We start from the raw sequence: 19,076 nt of genomic DNA on the forward strand, positions 1-19,076 counted from the left end.
TCTACGGCTGGAGATTTAAAGATTTTAAGAGAAAGTGTAAATGATGTTTACATGTAAATTTCATGTGGCATCACTGGTTGGCAGCTGGATTATATACAAATATTTTCTTAAACTCCAATGCAAGACTGTTAGCAGAGATCGCTGCGGCCCGCAGCCATCGTCGTTTGGAACAAGCGATGTTCTAATGAATTCTAATGAGTTTTTATTTCTATTAAATAAAAAGATAAGACTTACCATACCGATTAAACATGTTTATTAGGGCTGTGACAATATCCTTTTGTTCGAATTCACTTTGGTTCCTGTTTTTTGGGTGCCGATTCCATTTAAATTACGATTCTCAGGATTCTTCAGTATCGTCGATTTTTGTGGACTAAAAACAAAACAAAGTATACAAAACTTTGTTGCTCATCATTTTTCTTAATTTCAATCAGGACAAAAGACAGTAGCCAGACCATCATTCTGCTGCCATAATGCCCAAGAAGACAAGTCGAAAGATCAATAAAAATGACAAAACTTTTGGATTATCTCTATTTATTTAAAAAAAAAAAAAAAAAAAAAAAATTTAAAACCGTGAAGCAAAAAGTCCTGATTTTCGATTTAAAAAAAAAAAAAAAAAAAAAAAAAAAAAAAAAAAAAATTGATTTCCCACCTCTAATATTTATTCCCTCCGGATTCTCATTTGATTTCATTACATTTCATAAATTCCACTTCTCTGTTGATGTGCTGCAAAGTTTGGAATGAAACTACGGTGGCGTAGCCGTCACGAAGCGCACACAGAAACTGCCCGTTACTCCTCTCTTCCACCATGGAAGTGAAGCATAGTGGCGGTCCTGCAGCCTCGCAGTTTATCGTGAAAATTCCCACAAGGCACGCTGTGCAGTGAGTCTGAAGCAACCCGGAAGTGTTGCGTCACTCCGCTTCCCCCTTAATATGTTGCTTGGAAACTGCATCAACTCGAGCAGATCAGACAGGATCTGGTCATTTTAAACAGTAAAACACATATAATGTTTCTCTGAAACATCTATATTGCACCATAACAGACAGTTTGGGCACCAAGCCATCTGGTGAGAGAGGGTCTCACCTGAAACTTGACAACATGGATGACGAGATGTTAATCTTGAACGTGGAAAGACGCCAAACATCCCTGCTAGAAAGGAAACAAACAGCAAGCACATCAAACTGGGTCAGACGTGCTAAATCACTTTTTGCTGATTGTTCTCTTTAAATGTCTGTAAGTAGACCAGCTATCGCGTGATGTTGGAATCCACGCGTGATCGAGTGAAGTGGAGGATCCAGACACTGACCAAAGTCTTGTTATTCCAGAGACGATGCTCCAGATAGATCCTTATTTTAGAACGTTTTCTGCCTGAATTGACCAGGAATCTAAACAAAAAAGCATTAACGGAAACCCCCCCCCCCCCCCCCCCCCCAAAGCTGTTGACGTATTGATTCACTGGTCTGTCTTTGATACTTTCCAGAGGTCTGACTGGTCTCTTACTGGTTCCGTGAGCATGACAGCGATGTTGGTCTTCAGCTACAGACCCCCCCAGTAACTAACTTTGATCCCATTTGAGCTTTTATTGGCTGCTCTGTTGGATCATTAAGTTGATCGTTAACATCAGTCCTGATGAGGACTGACCTCGCCCTCCAACAACAGCACACACACACACACACACACACCATACGTGACGGCAGTGTTCACACACCTCAACACACACACACACACACACACGCCTGGTGTCAGCACTTCATTTTTCATCTCATTTGAAAAATCACACATAATTAATCCATAATGTTCGACCGAAGCGCAGGTGAATTATCCGAAGCACAAACACGAGATGATGGATTAAGTGATGAATATGCATGAATACACAGTTGATGGCATGAATTAAAACAGTAAACAAACGCGTCGTGGACGGAGCGTCAACAATCGACCGAAGCATCTCTGTGGGATCGTTTCATTCGCCGAGCTGCGTTTCCTCTTTCATCTGTCACTCGCTCCCAAACCCTTTCCTTCTCCTCTTTATTTCCACAACAGGGCTCATTTCAGGTGGATTATCTGATCAATAATTACCGTCCAGGTCTCACACACACACACCTCCCCACACACACACGCACAGACTCTACATAATACTGTCTACTGGTTCATAAAGCTTCATAGGAAACAGAAGTAAACGGCAAAATATTGTTCATCCTTCTATAAACAAACAATTTGGCTTTGTTTGTCCCTTTAACACACACACACACACATGCACACACACATTTGTCGTCGCTGCTGCCCAGTTTGCAGCGTCTTTGTTTTTGAGAGCCAGTTTGGAAATGTCAACCTCAAGATTTATTTAGGTCCTGCTGCACGTCAGAGAAATTAATAATCAGCCAACAAGTTTAGCCCCACATCATCACTCACCTCTAACACACACACACACACACACACACACAATTTTCTTATCAGAAAATGTTTTACCTTTAGAAACACTTGGACTCCGTCAGGCTCAGGATTGCGTGTCAGATCATTAACCCTTGAACCTCAGAGCTGCTGCTGGTCTGCCAGTTCTGGTCGGTGGGCTTACTGGTGATCTGATTCATTGTAGAGTCTGAAAGCAGCTTTGTACAAAGTCGACAAAGCAGATTCTGCTTGCCTGACCAGTTTAAACCCGACTTCAGCTGATCATGATGTTGGGACCTTCATCCTCTTTGGGACTCGTGTTAAACTCTCTAAAGTCAGGGTTGTGTTCACTACTCTACTCACCATTTTAGTTAAATACGTGTAGATGTGTGTGTGTGTGTGTGTGAACTAGTGCTGACTGCCTCTTGGGCTCCGTATGAAATAATAGTGTTCTCAGATGTTTGGATGGAGTGAACAATACTTAATAGGGCCATGATAATAAGTATTAAAATCAGTGGACCTGAAAGAAAATGTGATGAGAGTATTAATTAGAGAAGAGAGAGGGGAGAGAGAGTGGTCACTGGTTCAAATAGAAATAAAATGAGGATGAGTGAGACAGAAAAGATAGACCTGCCAACCATCAGAATGAAGGAGAGGGAGGTGATGAAAGAGGGGGATGGATGGATTGAGTGTGTGTGTGTGTGTGTGTGTGTGTGTGTGTGTGTGTGTGTGTGTGTGTGTGTGTGTGTGTGTGTGTGTGTGTGTGTGTGTGTGTGTGTGTGAATCGAGCCACGACAAGAGATTGAGATGGATCAGGAGATGGAGAAATAGTTTGCACTTTAATTCTCATCTGTCTTGCTGTGTTGTATTGAAAAAAGGTGGGGGGGCAGGCCATAATCATGCACACCCTGCTGTTTTTGTTTTTTCTCTTTTCTGATCTCTCCTTCAGCGTAGATAGTTCACTCTGCCCTACACACACACACACACACACATAGTGTGTGTAATGGGCTCTGTATTTCAGGATCTCATTATTAGACGCCCTGGCAGAGTAATCATCACTTCCTCTCCACTCATCTGCTCTTCTTGTGATATTGGGACGTTTTGCCACCCAACATGAAGTCATTGGAAACTTGTTTCATGTTGGTGTCCTGATGTAAACATGATCAAATTATGTGGTGTGTTTTTAGTTTTCTGTTCTTTTTAAGTCAAATTTATTCACTTCAGTTCTGATGGCACTTTCAGGATAAAGCTTCTTACATCCTCCACGAGAAGCGAGAACTACTTCTTGTTCTCGAGTCCCCGAGAAGAAAATGAGGTTTTAGTTCTTGTGGATGTGATTACAGCTGATTCTCGACACATCAGGCTTGCAGAACTTTTTTCTTGTGGGGCTTTGAGAAGTGTCATGTGATTGGTCGGACATTTAAAGTGGGCGTGGTTATCAGGGAAAAGCATGAAGCGGAAAGTTGTCGCTTCTGTGTTTTTGCTGTTGCAGGTAAAACCGATTGTTTTGGTAAAACAGCTGATCGAGGTGGTGAGAAAGTACGAACATTTTTACCACATATGGCAAAACACAACACACACATCCCGCCCTGCCACGGAGGAAGTTGCTTGTTAAGTATGAAGTAAACATTCCCAGAAAGGGATGGGGCTGGAGAAGCTGGTGGTCTTTGCAGCAATGGCTGTGTCTTAATTCAGGGCCTTCGCACTTTAAAGTGCTGATTCGTCAGCTGCATACGTCATTGTGGCATGCCAAGTGCTGTCCCAATTCAAAGGCTCCTTCGAATCCTCACTTCAGATCTGCACCAGAATATTTTAAAACGAAGGCTACGAGTGATGCATCCTTCATGGCCTCTCCCAGAATTCATTGCGCACCTGATAGAAAGGAATTACCAGCAGAGCGCTGGTGTAGGTACCAAACTGGCATATTTATATATACACACACATTTGTCCCAGCAGACAAGCTGGGATGACAGCGGCATTGTGTCCAATAACCACAAATGAATTTCATTACATGCGTCTAACAAGGATTATTTTTTACTTAAGTTAACATCAGCTTGACAGGATGAGCAGTCAGCCAGAAGAGAGCTCGTCCGGGCTGCTGCCTCCTCTCCACGTTTTTCATTTAATCACAAAGATAAATAAAAATAAATAAGATTAAAGATACATCAAATTCAAATTTAAACTACTGGAGCCATTTTTTTTGTAATTTTAAAAAGAATATTGTTGGGTTTTTTTTGTGGAAGAATGGGATCAGTAATTAGATAAACTTTGCATATGTAGTTGCTAGGCAACGGAGGACCGGAACACTATGGGTAATTCTCGTACACTCGATGAGCCGTCTCATTTCGCTATCGGTTAGATCACTTTGGAGTGTGCAGACGACGTAGAACACTTTCTAGCCTAAGTCGTCAGCGTAGGCTACCAGTGTGGAGACCGTAAATTGAGACACAGCCTAAATGTAGAAGCTCCTTGTTCTTTTCTATTGCTGCTTGCATTTGAGCAACACTGCCCCCCTGTTGTTTTGGGTGGTACTGCTCCATTTACTACGTCTGGCTACGCATCCGAGATCTTACCTTTTGGTAGTTCAGGTGTTTGCTACGATGTGATTTGGATTCACACCATTAATAACAAGATTTTAGCTCAGTGGTCTGGAAGAAAAGGTTCAAATTCCAGTGTGTGTTTTGACTTTTTCTTTCTGTGTCTACCTCCAAATACCACCGCTTTGTGGGAGGGAAGAGGAGGTTAAGGTAACATGTGATTGCAGAGATTTCTTTCTGCTGTTATCACCACTGTTTTCACTCATTTCTGCTCGTCTCTGTCCTGTTTTTTTTTTTTTTTTTGCTGCTTCCTCTTTTTTTTCCACCAGGCTCCAGGTCAGATTATACACCACACTGATACCACCTCTAGTGGTTCAGTGGGGTATTACATCTGAATATTGAATCTAGGTTGTATTTCAGCTACACTGAAACATGCACATGTATATATGTGTCATGGTTCGGCACGTTACATTAGTTGGATTGGTGCCTTTTTAAGAAGGGGGACCGGAGGGTGTGTTCCAATTACAGGGGAATCACACTCCTCAGCCTCCCTGGTAAGGTCTATTCAGGGGTCCTGGAGAGGAGGGTCCGCCGGATAGTCGAATCCCGGATTGAGGAGGAGCAGTGTGGTTTTCGTCCTGGTCGCGGAACAGTGGACCAGCTCTATACCCTCTCTGGGGTCCTGGGGGGGGCATGGGAGTTTGCCCAACCAGTCTACATGTGCTTTGTGGACCTGGAGAAGGCATTCGACCGTGTCCCCCGGGGGCTCCTGTGGGGGGTACTCCGGGAGTATGGGGTACCGGACCCCCTTGTACGAGCTGTCCGGTCCCTGTACGACAGGTGTCAGAGCTTGGTCCGCATTGCCGGTAGTAAGTCGGATTAGTTTCCGGTGAGGGTCGGACTCCGCCAAGGCTGCCCTTTATCACCAATTCTGTTCATAACTTATATGGACAGAATTTCTAGGCGCAGCCGAGGTGTTGAGGGGATCCGACTTGGTGGCCTCAGGATTGGGTCCCTGCTTTTTGCGGATGACGTGGTCCTGTTGGCTTCATCTGGTCGTGATCTCCAGCTCTCGCTTGAGCGATTCGCGGCCGAGTGTGAAGCGGCTGGGATGAGAATCAGCACCTCAAAATCTGAGACCATGGTCCTCAGCCGGAATAGGGTGGATTGCCCTCTCCGGGTCGGGAGTCAGGTCCTGCCTCAAGTGGAGGAGTTTAAATATCTCGGGGTCTTGTTCACGAGTGAGGGAAGGATGGAGCGTGAGATCGACAGACGGATCGGTGCGGCGTCTGCAGTAATGCGGGCTCTGCGCCGGTCTGTCGTGGTGAAGAAGGAGCTGAGCCAGAAGGCGAAGCTCTCGATTTATCAGTCGATCTACGTTCCTACCCTCACCTATGGTCATGAGCTGTGGGTCGTGACCGAAAGAACGAGATCTCGTATACAGGCGGCTGAAATGAGTTTCCTCCGCAGGGTGGCCGGGCTCTCCCTTAGAGATAGGGTGAGGAGCTCAGTCATCCGGGAGGGGCTCAGAGAGGGGCTCAGATGAGGGGCTCAGATGCTCCTTCGCATCGAGAGGAACCAGTTGAGGTGGCTCGGGCATCTGGTCAGGATGCCTCCTGGACGCCTCCCTGGTGAGGTGTTCCAGGCACGTCCCTCGGGGAGGAGACCCCGGGGAAGACCCAGGACACGCTGGAGGGATTACATCTCTCGGCTGGCCTGGGAACGCCTCGGGATCCCCCCCCGCAGAGTTGGCAAATGTGGCTGGGGAGAGGGAAGTCTGGGCTTCCCTGCTTAGGCTGCTGCCCCCGCGACCCGACCCCGGATAAGCGGCAGAAGATGGATGGATGGATGGATGGATGGATTGGTGCATGCAGCTTCTTGAATTGGTGTATGTCAGCAAATAACTGAGCATGTTCACAGCATCACTCTCAGCACCACATTCTCATAGATTTTCAGGATTGCCTTGATCATTACCAATATGCATCAATGGTTATTTAAGTTGTGAACAAGAATGAGGTCTAGAGACATGTCTGAATTTGAAGCAAGAATATTTGGTAAAGAAACAAATAAACAGAAAGAAACCTAATTTAACCCTTTTGCCAGATATGTTGCTAAGCAACCAGCCATTAACATCCAGGTTTTGTTTGTTTTTTTTTAATGCATAGCGGCGTCTCTTGTTAGTAGTTTTGTTGACAATTGACATTTATTCCACAGATCAGCTTCAGAACCGCCTCCAGGTGCTGCTCAAACATGGGTTGAGTTTGATGGATGCTGGTCTGGTTTTCTGGTGATGTTTGTCGGCTAGTTTATTTCTGCCTGACGCTTCACCAGGAACAGATCCAGCTTCTTTATTTCTTCTAAAGACGTATAGCGTTAAATTCAAGCGGCAATCTCCGGCGCTAAAAAGTGAAGCCTTTGCGGAAGTGCATAAAACAGCAGTTCCCCCTTCATCCACTAGGGGCTGCAAAACAGAACAAATCCCCATAGACTCCCATGTTAAAAAGACCAACTTCACAGCAGAAATAAACATGTTTACAGCCTGGTTCAAAAATCCATTTTAGGTTCATAGGTCAGGTTTATCTTCATGACAACTGTGGGGGGGAGTGAATTTTTTTCTAACTCGTCCGTTTTAAAGTAATTTAATCTCGAAGTTCCACATATTTAGGGGAGTGTCCTTTTGATTGACAGGTACCGATCTCCGGCTTCAAGTCAGAAGAACGTAGAACAACCGCGGTTTTTAGCCCGTTAATAACGTGACTTAGCTTTAGCCCATACCTTCGTTAGCTGGTTAGCTCCCGTTATCTCGTGGTTAGCTTGGTTAGCTTTTAGCTACAGAAAGCTCGGAGTTCGCTCGATGTCAATCATCCGCCATGACGCTCACGACTGCCCTCTCAGCTCCACCTCTTTGCCCATATTTGTATTTCTGGGCGAGACGACGCACGTGACTCTGTCAACATGGTGACGGTAGGAACCGAGCTTCAATTCAGCTCCTCAGAAACCTACGGGTGACGTTACAGAGGCTCCATCCATCTCTTTGTATACAGTCGATGGTTAAATTCCTTCCTTTTCTTCTGGACAACTTCTGTTTCTACCAGCAATTCTCTGTGAGTCACATCTGTAAAGTTGTACTGGGTGTCTAATGTGCACCAGTCACACTGTTAAACAAACACAACACAATTAGAGGTGAAGATCCACCATTCCTCTGCCTTTAATTGGCATTTTGTCATGGTGTCATTCTTTCGTACAAAATTAACCGACAAGTCATAAACATAGATCTACAACATGTTTGATGCACCAGTGGGACGGAAGAAAAAAAAAAGTGCACTCCATAAATTGTTTTGGTTACATGTGCAACCAAAATGACTGCACTCTAAAGGTCTGTACATGTTTTTATCTACTGTCATCAGCAAAAACACAACTCCAAGCTGTAATGAAGAAAAGTGAGTGAACCAGAATGCTGCCAGGAAAAGCTTTGCCAGTATCTGTCACAAGCTGACATGGCTTCAGAACGATGCCAGTTTGTCAGATTTGGAGAACTAGTTCATCATGATATAACGGAGTACATGCAAACACACACATTCTGCTTTCTGACATCATACCTCACTGCATTAATACAAAACCATCTTCATATGTGATATTACCTGAAAGCCTCAGTGATGAGGTGAATAGTTACTGTAACACCAAAAACATGATGCTACAGTTGTGTGTTTCTCATTTCATGGTTTTGGTACATACATACTGTAGGATGTTAAGAAAGGAGTTTGACTGGTGAAGCGAATCTTTTGCCATCCTTTACCTGTTTTATCGTTATTATTATAAATCTGTTGTTTTGTTTGTATTTTTTCTGTAAATGTAAACAGCATCCTCCTCCAGAGGGATTACGGTTTCCTGAGGGACATCAACGTCTGGCATCCCTTCGTCACCATCGGAATTTATTCCTCCACAATCTCAGCTGCCATGAGCAATATGATCGGAGCGTCGCGGATCCTCTACGCACTGGCCAGGGATGACTTGTTTGGTGGGTAGCTCTTTAGACTTTAGAAACCTATGGGGAAAACAACCCAAAAACCTCTAGCTAGCTTTAGCAGCTGTTTGACGCATAATACTGGAACAGTGGAAATGGATGCGATTTCTTCCACAGTCCATTTCACGCTGAAAACTACAAACAGGATTAAACTCCCAAGTCAGTCATGTTTAAACAGCAAAACTATCCATCAAAAAGAGCTTTTTGTTTTGTATGTAATATTGACTTGGGCAAATTAACTGGTCTCGTTGCACTGAAAGCCCAACCAGTTGTACACAATTACACAACTGCTAGTGACAATAACATTTCATTTCAATGTTCTGTTAGGTAAACATTAATGCTATTTAATCCAGGTACGGAGGGTGCATGTTGTGAAACATTGCATGTATTTCCTCATTTTACTGCAACTTCTTTAGATTTTGAAGGCAAGTCGTCCTCCGTGATGACACCTTGGTCATTTTTGTTCTTGAACCAAAGAAATCCCAAAATAACCATTTAATCCATTTTTTGGAGGCAATAACTCTCCCTCTGCTATACTTTCCCGCTCCGACGAGCCTCTTGGAATGAAAACAAATGAACACAAATGGTCACACGTGGATGTTGTTTAGCTTAGTGTCAACCCATGTGAGCTGCGCTGATCTGCCGATACGGTTCAGACATGATCTATTATGAAAGGTTGATATTAAGGGATCTTTATGATTAATTAATCGTACCATTTAATACCGTGATAAATTGTAAAATCAAGAAATCGGGGTTTCTGTTCCTGCTGCAGTCATTATTAAAGATTGTCAGCAGCTTCCACTCCTTTCATCTTTTTTTTTTTTTTTAAAAACTACATTGCCCATCGATTTGGCCTGTTTCTGTCTGAGCCTGAGGCGAGCCTGTGTGTGTCAGGAGGGATTGATGGCGGTATTAGCATGAGTTACTTTGCAGAGCTATCGTCACCAGCAGCTAAAGGGTTAACATGAACCAGATTAATCAGTAATCACTGGTTGTAACACCATAAATATGCTTTTATGGGAGAGAAGAGAAGAAATAGTTCAAACAAATGGTTACTATGACAACGGTGTGAGTGTACAGGTGTGTGGCTTTCTTCTCATTAATGCCTGCAGCTCACTACTTAACCTGTCCTATGCTAACACAGTGATAGATGTGTCAGCTTCCCAGCACACACACACACACACACACACTCACTCAGGAGTTCTCTTCCCACGTATCTCCATCACTTTCTCCTCAATAACTCACTAATCTGTAACTCCTTCACCTCCGTCCTGCCTCTCTCCATCCTCTCCATCAGTCAGCTGCATTGACTCGACCTGAAAGTCTCACTGATTTAATTCTTATCCTTCATCAGGTGTGAAATTCACTCTGAAACTCTGACTCCTCTTCATCCATCTCTATTCCTTCCATCCTCCCCACCTGCTCAACCGCTTTTTGTCTTTGTTGTTAGGTGTGTGTGTGTGTGTGTGTGAGAGGGAGTGCATGAATGTACACCCCCCCCCCCAAGACAAACAAACACAAAAAAACAAAACTCCCACCTGGATTTAACTAATAGGTACGGGCCTCCAATTGGATGATCCCTGCATGGATGATGAATCACCTGGTAACAAGTTATTTAACAATGAGTGATGCAACAAGCAGCTAGCCATTTCTAAAACAGCCATGTTGGAAGAATCGTGTGGTCGGGGAAAAGAACATCAAAGGAGAAGCTGAAACTACTATAACTGAATTAAAAGATGGGGGGGGTGCAGGCAGTCTATAACCTGGTGTTGCTGCAGTTGGTCAGGTCTGGATTAAAGTCCAAGTTCAGAAACATTACATGTCCAAAGAATGGGGTTAGTCGATACCTGAACATACCGAATGAGCAGGTTATTTAATCTCCCGATGGCAGGCTGTGTTCCAAGATAACGATGCCATTCATGGGGTTCTGACTGAAAGCCTGGTTCAGGGAACAGGAAATGTTTTTACACACTGGCCACCAGAGTCCAGATGGCAACAGTGCGTCCATTTTCCCTTGTTTGCATTCAGAAACCAGTATTTTAAGCTTAAAGCTTGTTTTTATGAAAATATCTGGAAACACTGTCAGCCCCCCCTAAAAAAAAAAAAAAAAAAAAAAAAAAATCATGAAATGGGGGGAAAAAAGAAACTTGGTCTGATTCAGGAAATCATAAGACATCATGAATTATCTCTGTGGAACTGCTGAGTACAGGTATCTGTCCACCTGAAGCAGCTCTGTGCATAAACTGTCAACCAAAAACTGCAGGTGGTGTTTTCTCTGCACATTTCACTGATGTGTGTTTGAAAAATGTCTCTCTTCATCCCTGCAGGTAAGGTGTTGTCTCCGGCCACGAGGACGTCCCACAGTGGGAACCCATGGGTCTCTGTGCTCATCTCCTGGTTCTTCGTACAGGTTAGTGGACCTGCTCCTCCTCCGTTTGTTTCCTTAAGTAAAACTTTCTTTTTTTAACTGGAAAACTTGTAACATCCACATCGTTGATCGAAGCATGTAAAGCAGAATAGATCCAGAAGCCAGTTACGAATATGAAATCAGTGATGATTTGTATCGATCCATGAACACTTTATGAATGCATTTAATTTTCAGAGAGTTTTACCTAAATCAGTTCAAACTTGTTGGATCATGAAGTCATGAAGTGTTTTTCCCCACTGAAACTTTCTGCTTTTATCTGCTCTGCTACAGTTCTCACAACTGATCATTTTCTGGATAATCAGAAGCGATCAGAGTGCAGACCTCAGCCAAGCCAGTGCAATGTTTTGTTTCAGTGACGGGGGGGGCATTATTTACTCTCCTATCTCCCCATCACAAAGAATCCTTTAAAAGATTTCCTGGATCCAGGCAGTGATCCGGGTTGCTTGAAAGTCTGATCAAATGTTGAGGCGGCCCCTCTAAGTTGTGGTCCGTATTTGCATTCTGAACTCCATCCAAAATCTTTTGAGTTATGTTGCTGAAAGATGACAGACAAACTCAGGTGAAAAAACACATTTTTCTCATGCCAGCTAAGTGCATTAGGCTTAAAGCATCATTTCTGAACTTCAGTATCTTTTATATTTTTAATGTCCTTAATGATGTGTAATTTAGCATCCATCTTGCATCCTGTCTCTTCTCTGAGATCTCTTCAGTCGGGAAAAGTCCATCCAATCACGACTCCTCTCTTGCTTCGTCCCTTTTTCTTTCTTTTCCTCTGAAAATGTCCTCTTGTATTTCTTTGCTGAATCACACATTTGTACACATAGAAAATGGATGTTGTGTTGTGGCGTAAAGCAAAAGGAGCAGGATGAAAAGTAGTGAAGTGTGGTTTCTCAGCCCCTGGATGCTACAGGGAAACCGTGATGAACATCATGAACATCAGCGTACCATCTTAATGAGAAAGAAGTACAGAGTTTTAAGGTTGTAAACTTATGTATTGCTACTTTAACAATACAGCGAGTTTCTAACTCAAGCACCAATTCCTGTGGATGTGTTCACATCATCCGTTTCAGGTCAGAACCAGAATCTTGTATTTATTCTGATACAACCCTGGTCAGCGTGACGTTTCTGATATGGTTTGTTTTCGGACATGCATTCCCCACAGCCTCAGTTATAAAGCCAGGAGATGCTGGAGTTGTTTGGCTGACCACCTGCTAAGTCTACATGCCCACTGGTGCTGGAGTTAAACCCTGCAAGATTTAGTAACACGGCCCTCTGGTAACACCCAGATGCTTGCAGCATCTTACAGTAATAATTCTGTCATTTCACCTCCCACTTGTGCCGCTTTAACTGCACAACTCATTGGTGTGCTGATAAAAACAGTCAGTTAACTAAAATTTTGCTTTGATCAGAATGGATTAAAATTAAAGTTGGCTTAAACTAAATGATTAGGAATTTAAAACCCACAATGTTTCAAAAATGTAATTTTTTTACATGATAAATAATCAAATATACTGGAAGTCAAATATAAGAACAGGACAAACAGCTGTTTAATATTTATTCTGCAACAAAGAGCAATCAGATCCTTAAACCGAACCTCTAATGCAGAATGAGACGAGTGTGGCCTCATCTCTTTCATTCTGCCCAACAAAGGCAAGAAATGTGATTGTGCTTTTTCCCTCCTCTTGTCTTCTAAATGAGGGGAAAGAAGTCAATTTTACAGAGGAGAAAATATTGGCAGAGGATAGCAGGCTGGGGATGGGGGGGACAAAGAGGAGGTGGAGGATTTTACGAGCAAATAGTCCAGACTAAACCATCATTATCTGAGGTGAGTGTTAAAGGCTGAATGGCTTGTCATTATTTGCTCCTTCTCGCTCTTTTCCTCTCATCCTTCGCCACTCTCAAGGAGACGAGGATGAGCGTTTAGATTGAAATCGTTAGCTGCTTCTCTGCCGCTATCAAAGATCATTTACTGTCCTCCTCTTCCTCTCTGTGTCCTCCTCCTCCATTTGAGTGATTAACTGATGACAAAAGTCTGATTGTAATCTGGCCTTGAACACTCGAGACTCTGCGGGAAGGGGCAGCTCGCTGTTATTGGAGCTCTTAGATGGAGAAAAATGACCGTAGAACTCGGGGAAAAGAAAACTCAGAAGAGAATCAGGTTGGTTTAAGTTTTCTACAACAGTTGGAACAGTAAAATAGTTGACGAGATCTACATGGTGGTCGTTAAATCAAAAGAAAATAAAGATTCGATCTGTTATAGGTCTGTCTAAGTGAAATTTAGCTCTGATTTTACTTTCATGGACTTCCTGCATTGTCCACTGCTCATCCGGGGTCCAGGTTGGAGTGTTTGGTAGGAAGAACAGTACAGCTTCTGTTCCTCCTCAGTCCTTCTCACACAGTGTTTAATTTGGGTGAATTCAGAGTGCCATCTGCTCAGAGTTGGACATGTTCCTCCTGGCTCCACAGGATGGTTTCTAGAAGTATTTTCATTAGATGTCTGAACCATGCCACTCGCTGCTGTGACTCACATTTTCTCTCAGAAGAGCACTGCTTCCAGTTTTCTGATGCTTTGGTTACATTCTTGCTTCACATTGAGATTAGTTGTTTCTTTACACAAGTACAAAAAACATTAAGTATTTGCTGACCCTGTCAAAAGTCCCAGCCAATGGAGAGCCAGATATGATGACGCTGTGACAGCATCGAAAAATCGTTTTCAAAGTTAAGCAAAGATTTGTAAATTTAGCTGTTAAGGAATATGCATTTTCTCATGATTACTGATGAGGACCCAGTTTCACCAAGTCTAACTTGACTGTAAATGTGTCATAAATAAGTCTTTGTCTTTACTTATTCTCCACGTGTGTGTGTGTGTGTGTGTATGTATGTGTATGTGTGTAGATATATATATATATATATATATATATATATATATATATATATATATATATATATATATATCCCAGTTTTGAGGAAAAAACGGGTTGAAGTAAATCCCAAATACATTAATACACCATCTTGAATGCAGATTTTGAATCTGATGGCAAGGTTTAGAGGAGAGACAAGAGAGAAACCAAGAAAAAAGCTCTGGTTTTAATTTAAGAAGATAAAATACCTTCACACTCGTCAGTGGCCTCCGGATCAGAGGCAGAGGAAGTGAGAATTTAGATCTTAAAAGGGAAACTCCTCCAAATACATTTGGACAAGGCCAGACACAACAATAACTGTACTTGGATAAAGAAGTATCCACTTGGGCTTCTGCTGAAATTTCCTCTGCTGCTTGTGAAACAATAGTGGTGTGTTGAAGAATCTGAAAACTGGAAGCTATGACAGACATGTCACTCCAACATGCGACATGATGCGACATTTAATGAGGACTGGAACCATGAATTACATATCCAATTCAAAGCAGAGAACTATTAAATACTAACTTTACTGGACTGAAAGTGAGGAGCAAAAGTTGTTCTTAGCACCTCGTCATTCCAGCCTAGATCCTGGATCAACAGGGCTGTATATTAGATGCAGTTGGGGCCAAATTTGGCTAAGCATCATGTGTTGTTTTTTCCTCTTCTCTTTGCCATGGCTGTGCAGATCGCTTAACTCTTGTACTGTTCCAACTCTTGTAGAAAACTAAAACCAACTTGAATCTCTTCAAACTTTTCACTGAGTTCTGCAGCCATTTTACTTTAACCAAGAGTGCCAGTTACCAAGAGCCACTCCTTCCCTTTTCATCCCGCAGAGTCTTGAGTGTTCAACACCAGATTACAATCAGACTTTCAATCAAACTTAAATTAAAAAAACTGTCCTCTTGATTAAAAGGAGTAAAATACCTCCACAGGTGGCAAGAGGTCAGAAGCGTTTGGATAAGCAATAAGCATGCACGTTCACACCAAACAAAGCAACTGTAGACAAACTGTGGCTGCAGAAAGCAAAGACTCTTGGCACACTCGTGGCTACTTGTGAAAGTAAGTTGTCCTAAAACAACCACTAGGGGGCAGTAAAACTTTTGTGCTGCAGAATACAGACGTACAAAAAGGATGTCATGGTGCTTTGGCACAGAAAACATTGAAATTGACTCAAATGTTTTGTACAGGTACAAATAAAGACAACCATGATGATGATGTAAAAAAAAAAAACTGATTAACTGAAACACTTGTGATCGGATAATTCCATGATATTTGTGACAACCTTAACGACTAGTTTAATTTCTAACCGGATTAAGAGGCAGATAGGATAAATAGCCTAGTGGTTCTATTCTATTCTACTCTATTCTATTCTACAGTCATTTAGCAAAGCGGCGCTTTTATCCAAAGCGACTTACATAAACACTCATAGCCCGATAGGCACATCGGGGGGGGGGGGGGGGAGGGGGGCAACTTGAGGTTCAGTGTCTTGCCCAAGGACACTTCGGCACATAGTCAAGGAAAGCCTGGAATCGAACTCCCACACTTATGTTATCAATACTTTGCACCTTGGAAATCGAGGAGCCTCAAATCAGTGAGAGAAGAGTTTTTGTGGTCGTTGTAGGAAACTAAAAGATGAAGCAAAAAAATAAATAAATAAAAAAATAAACGGAAGATGATTTTTTTTTTTTCCTAAATCACAGAGCAGAAACAAGAGCGGTGGGCAAGACGGACAAGACAGACAGTATTATTGCTAAACATGACCAGATAGATTGTGTGTTACAGCCTAGCTCAAAGGCTGCAATATAAAGGCAGGCAGGCTCCGTGGGTTTTCTACAAAAATTAACTTTACAGAAGAAGCATAAGGAAAACATGTGAAAGACTGTCAGTAATGAAGGTGGTGCATAGATGCATAGGCATGTGTATGTAACATAACCAAAGTAAACCCAAACAGAACAGACCAAACCACAAGGTGCCACTCCTGCACAAACCCAGGTAATCTCCCAGCTTAAGTCTGGAAGAACTCTTAAACCATGTCCAATTTTGAGAAAAAATAAACAGGTTGAAGTGAATCCCAAATACATTAACGCACCATCTTGAATGCAGATTTTGAATCTGATTGCAGGGTTTAGAGGAGAGATGAGAGAAACCAAGAAAAAAGCTCTGGTTTTAATTTAAAAAGCCATGTCCACACGTAGCCAGGTTTTTGTAAAACTGAATGTCCCCCCCCCCCCCCCCCGGCCAGAAAAAAAAAAAGCATCCACCCGACCTCGTTTTTCAAAAAGAAATCCGTCCACACCTATCCTCATAACCTCATTGTTAAGCACATTCATAAGCATATCAAACCTTTAGGTGACGGTATCACCCGTACACCTAGGCAGAAAATAACTGCCCTAAATGTCGTCCTTTGTCTTTGGTCGTCTGCACACAAATCGTTTGGACAATGGATAAAAGCTAACACAGTTCTGAGGACGTCCATGTTGTTGGAAACAAAGATCGCATCTGTGACATATTTTTTTGTCGCAGATGAAAAATCTTCATCACATGTTATATATGTCCACATGCAGACGTGCCAACAGCGTATTCACACATCAAAAATAAAAAAAAAATCAAAGATACTTTATTCATCCCCGAGAGGAAATTCAAAGTTCAAGCCAGCTCGTCCAAGGTTTGACATACAGACATTTAACATTTATGACAGATTTTTACAGATCTAAACTAATATTAGGCCCCACAGCCGTTTTACTGGTGCCACCTTATAAAAGATAAGAACAGAGATACATTAGGAATGTAGGGGTCAAGGGAATAAAAAAAAAAATTATCTCTGGATTGTGCCTCAAGATGGCGGACTCTGAAGAGAGAAAAAAACACCTCATATACACTTAAACACAAACTCAAACGGGACACACAGTCCAGGGAGGCGGTGAGTCAGGAGGGGAGGGGCGAGGGGTGGTTGAGGAGGGGGATAGAGCGTCTATGAACATCTCTTCTTCTGTTCTCAGGGGGGTTGCACCGGCTCAAGGCCGCTGGGAAGCCGAATCCAGATATGATTGTTGTTTGGGTTCCAGGCGAGGAAAATAATTTGCCCATGGCCTTGAGTCCATAGCAGGTCTCAGGCTGGCAGCTCCAAACTGCCGAATGGGGCGGTCAATTTCCACCAATCCTTGCAGACATCCTCTCCATGTTGGAATCAATTCTGCGTACCAGCTTTGGGACCGATGCAAGGTTACCAGTTTGGGCCAGGCTGGCATCCTGCTTACGGTTGAGTCCAGTCAACGCAAGAGTCTGTGCACTGCTATCACGGCACATCCCCTTGCAGAATTCACTTGGTCACATCTTCACTTTTGTCAGTTTTTTTTTGTTTGTTTTTTTTAAAGAATTGTTTTTGACAGTCTGTGTTTTTATGTGGATGACAGGCGAAATCGGAGAAAAATGTCTTTGTTTTGTGAGCTTCCTGCTATGTATGGACAAGGCCTTAAGCAGTGGCAGAGCACACTGGGTCCAGGTGTGACTCATGCCACTGATTAGGACGGCACCTGCAAAGACTTGATCAACATATCAGAAAGGAGTGATGGGGGGCCGTTCCATGAGCTTATCCAGATGTCAGTAAGTTGTAGTAGAAATTACTGAGGATGAATTGTGTATGTGCTACAGCAGGAGTTATGGGCATTATGCATGCGTGTACATGAAGAGCCGGAAAAACAAGGTTATTGTTTTATAATATATGTGGTTAGGGAGTTATGTTTGGGTTGTGAAAGGATTCCAGTTTTCTGAAAAGGCTGACATCTGGTTCTTAGTGTGAGGTTTTCCTGCTGCAATGCACCTGATTCAGATTAAATGGATGTCTGACAAGCTCTCCACAATTCTGCTTTTTAATCAATTGGAGTCCAGTGTGTTGAAGCAGGGAAACAGAGAAACTCTGCAGGAACTGTCCTGCAGATTCCTCCTTTGGAGTCTCAACGATGTAATAACATATCAGTATATCATATTTTATGTGACAACTGATCTTTAGATGAGGCAGATTTCAATTTCTTCATCTTGTACAAAAAGAAACTGTTTGTATTGATTCTGGAGTGAAGCGTAGATCCTCTGTTCTTATTCAGTAAGTTTATGTTAAGCATGTAGCAGCGTTGAGTTCTCACTATGCTGTGACAGTTCTCTTACCATGAAATTGGAGTAAAGAAATATCACAAGCAATCCCTTTAGTCCTGCAGTTTCCGGAGGTGCAGAATCTTAAAATACATACAATTCCTCTTTCACTTACCTGTTTAAGACGTATGAGCACGTTAGCATGCAGGAGTTACTCTGTCCTGCAACCTGAAACAGAGTTTGTGGTGCAAAGCGTTGTCAAAGTGTTTCTCTTTATGAAGTACTCTGCGTGTGTGTGTGTGTGTGTGTGTGTCATTTTGCAGTAAAATATGTGGAAGATGTTCATGACCCTCCAGTAAAAAGTCTTTTAGATGGCTACACAGAAATCTACCCAAGAGAGATTTATTGTGTTCGTATGCACACACACACACACACACACTCTCTCTCTCTCACACACACACACACACACACACACACACACACACACACACACACAGTGGGTGTGCTGTCACCATGGTCGTCCACGCTGGCCCGTGTCTGAGTTAATGACTAATTAATGCCGTAGTAAAGCCGGCTCCCTGGGGAGTGCTGGAGAGACACCCACTAACTCTGACTGCCGCAGGTCAGCGATGCTCTTTCTCATTTTCATTCGTCTTTATTTTCTCCTCTCCAACGGCCCCCCCCTCTTTCCCGTTCTTCTCCTCTGCGTTCTCTC

At 42.8% G+C, this 19,076-nt stretch overlaps 1 protein-coding gene across 1 annotated transcript in view; it reads left to right on the plus strand.

The window, feature by feature from the left end:
* Positions 1-19,076, plus strand: part of LOC306760546 (solute carrier family 12 member 9) — a 67,009-nt gene that overhangs the window by 21,648 nt on the left and 26,285 nt on the right. Inside the window, exons 7-8 of the mRNA XM_079246441.1 lie at positions 8,784-8,941; positions 11,275-11,357. Of these exons, the coding sequence (XP_079102567.1) occupies positions 8,784-8,941; positions 11,275-11,357 (241 nt within the window). The remainder of the gene's footprint in view (positions 1-8,783; positions 8,942-11,274; positions 11,358-19,076) is intronic.

Source organism: Telmatherina bonti, assembly GCF_933228915.1.
Source record: "Telmatherina bonti genome assembly, chromosome: 9".
In the NCBI taxonomy this organism is placed as follows: Eukaryota; Metazoa; Chordata; class Actinopteri; order Atheriniformes; family Telmatherinidae; genus Telmatherina; species Telmatherina bonti.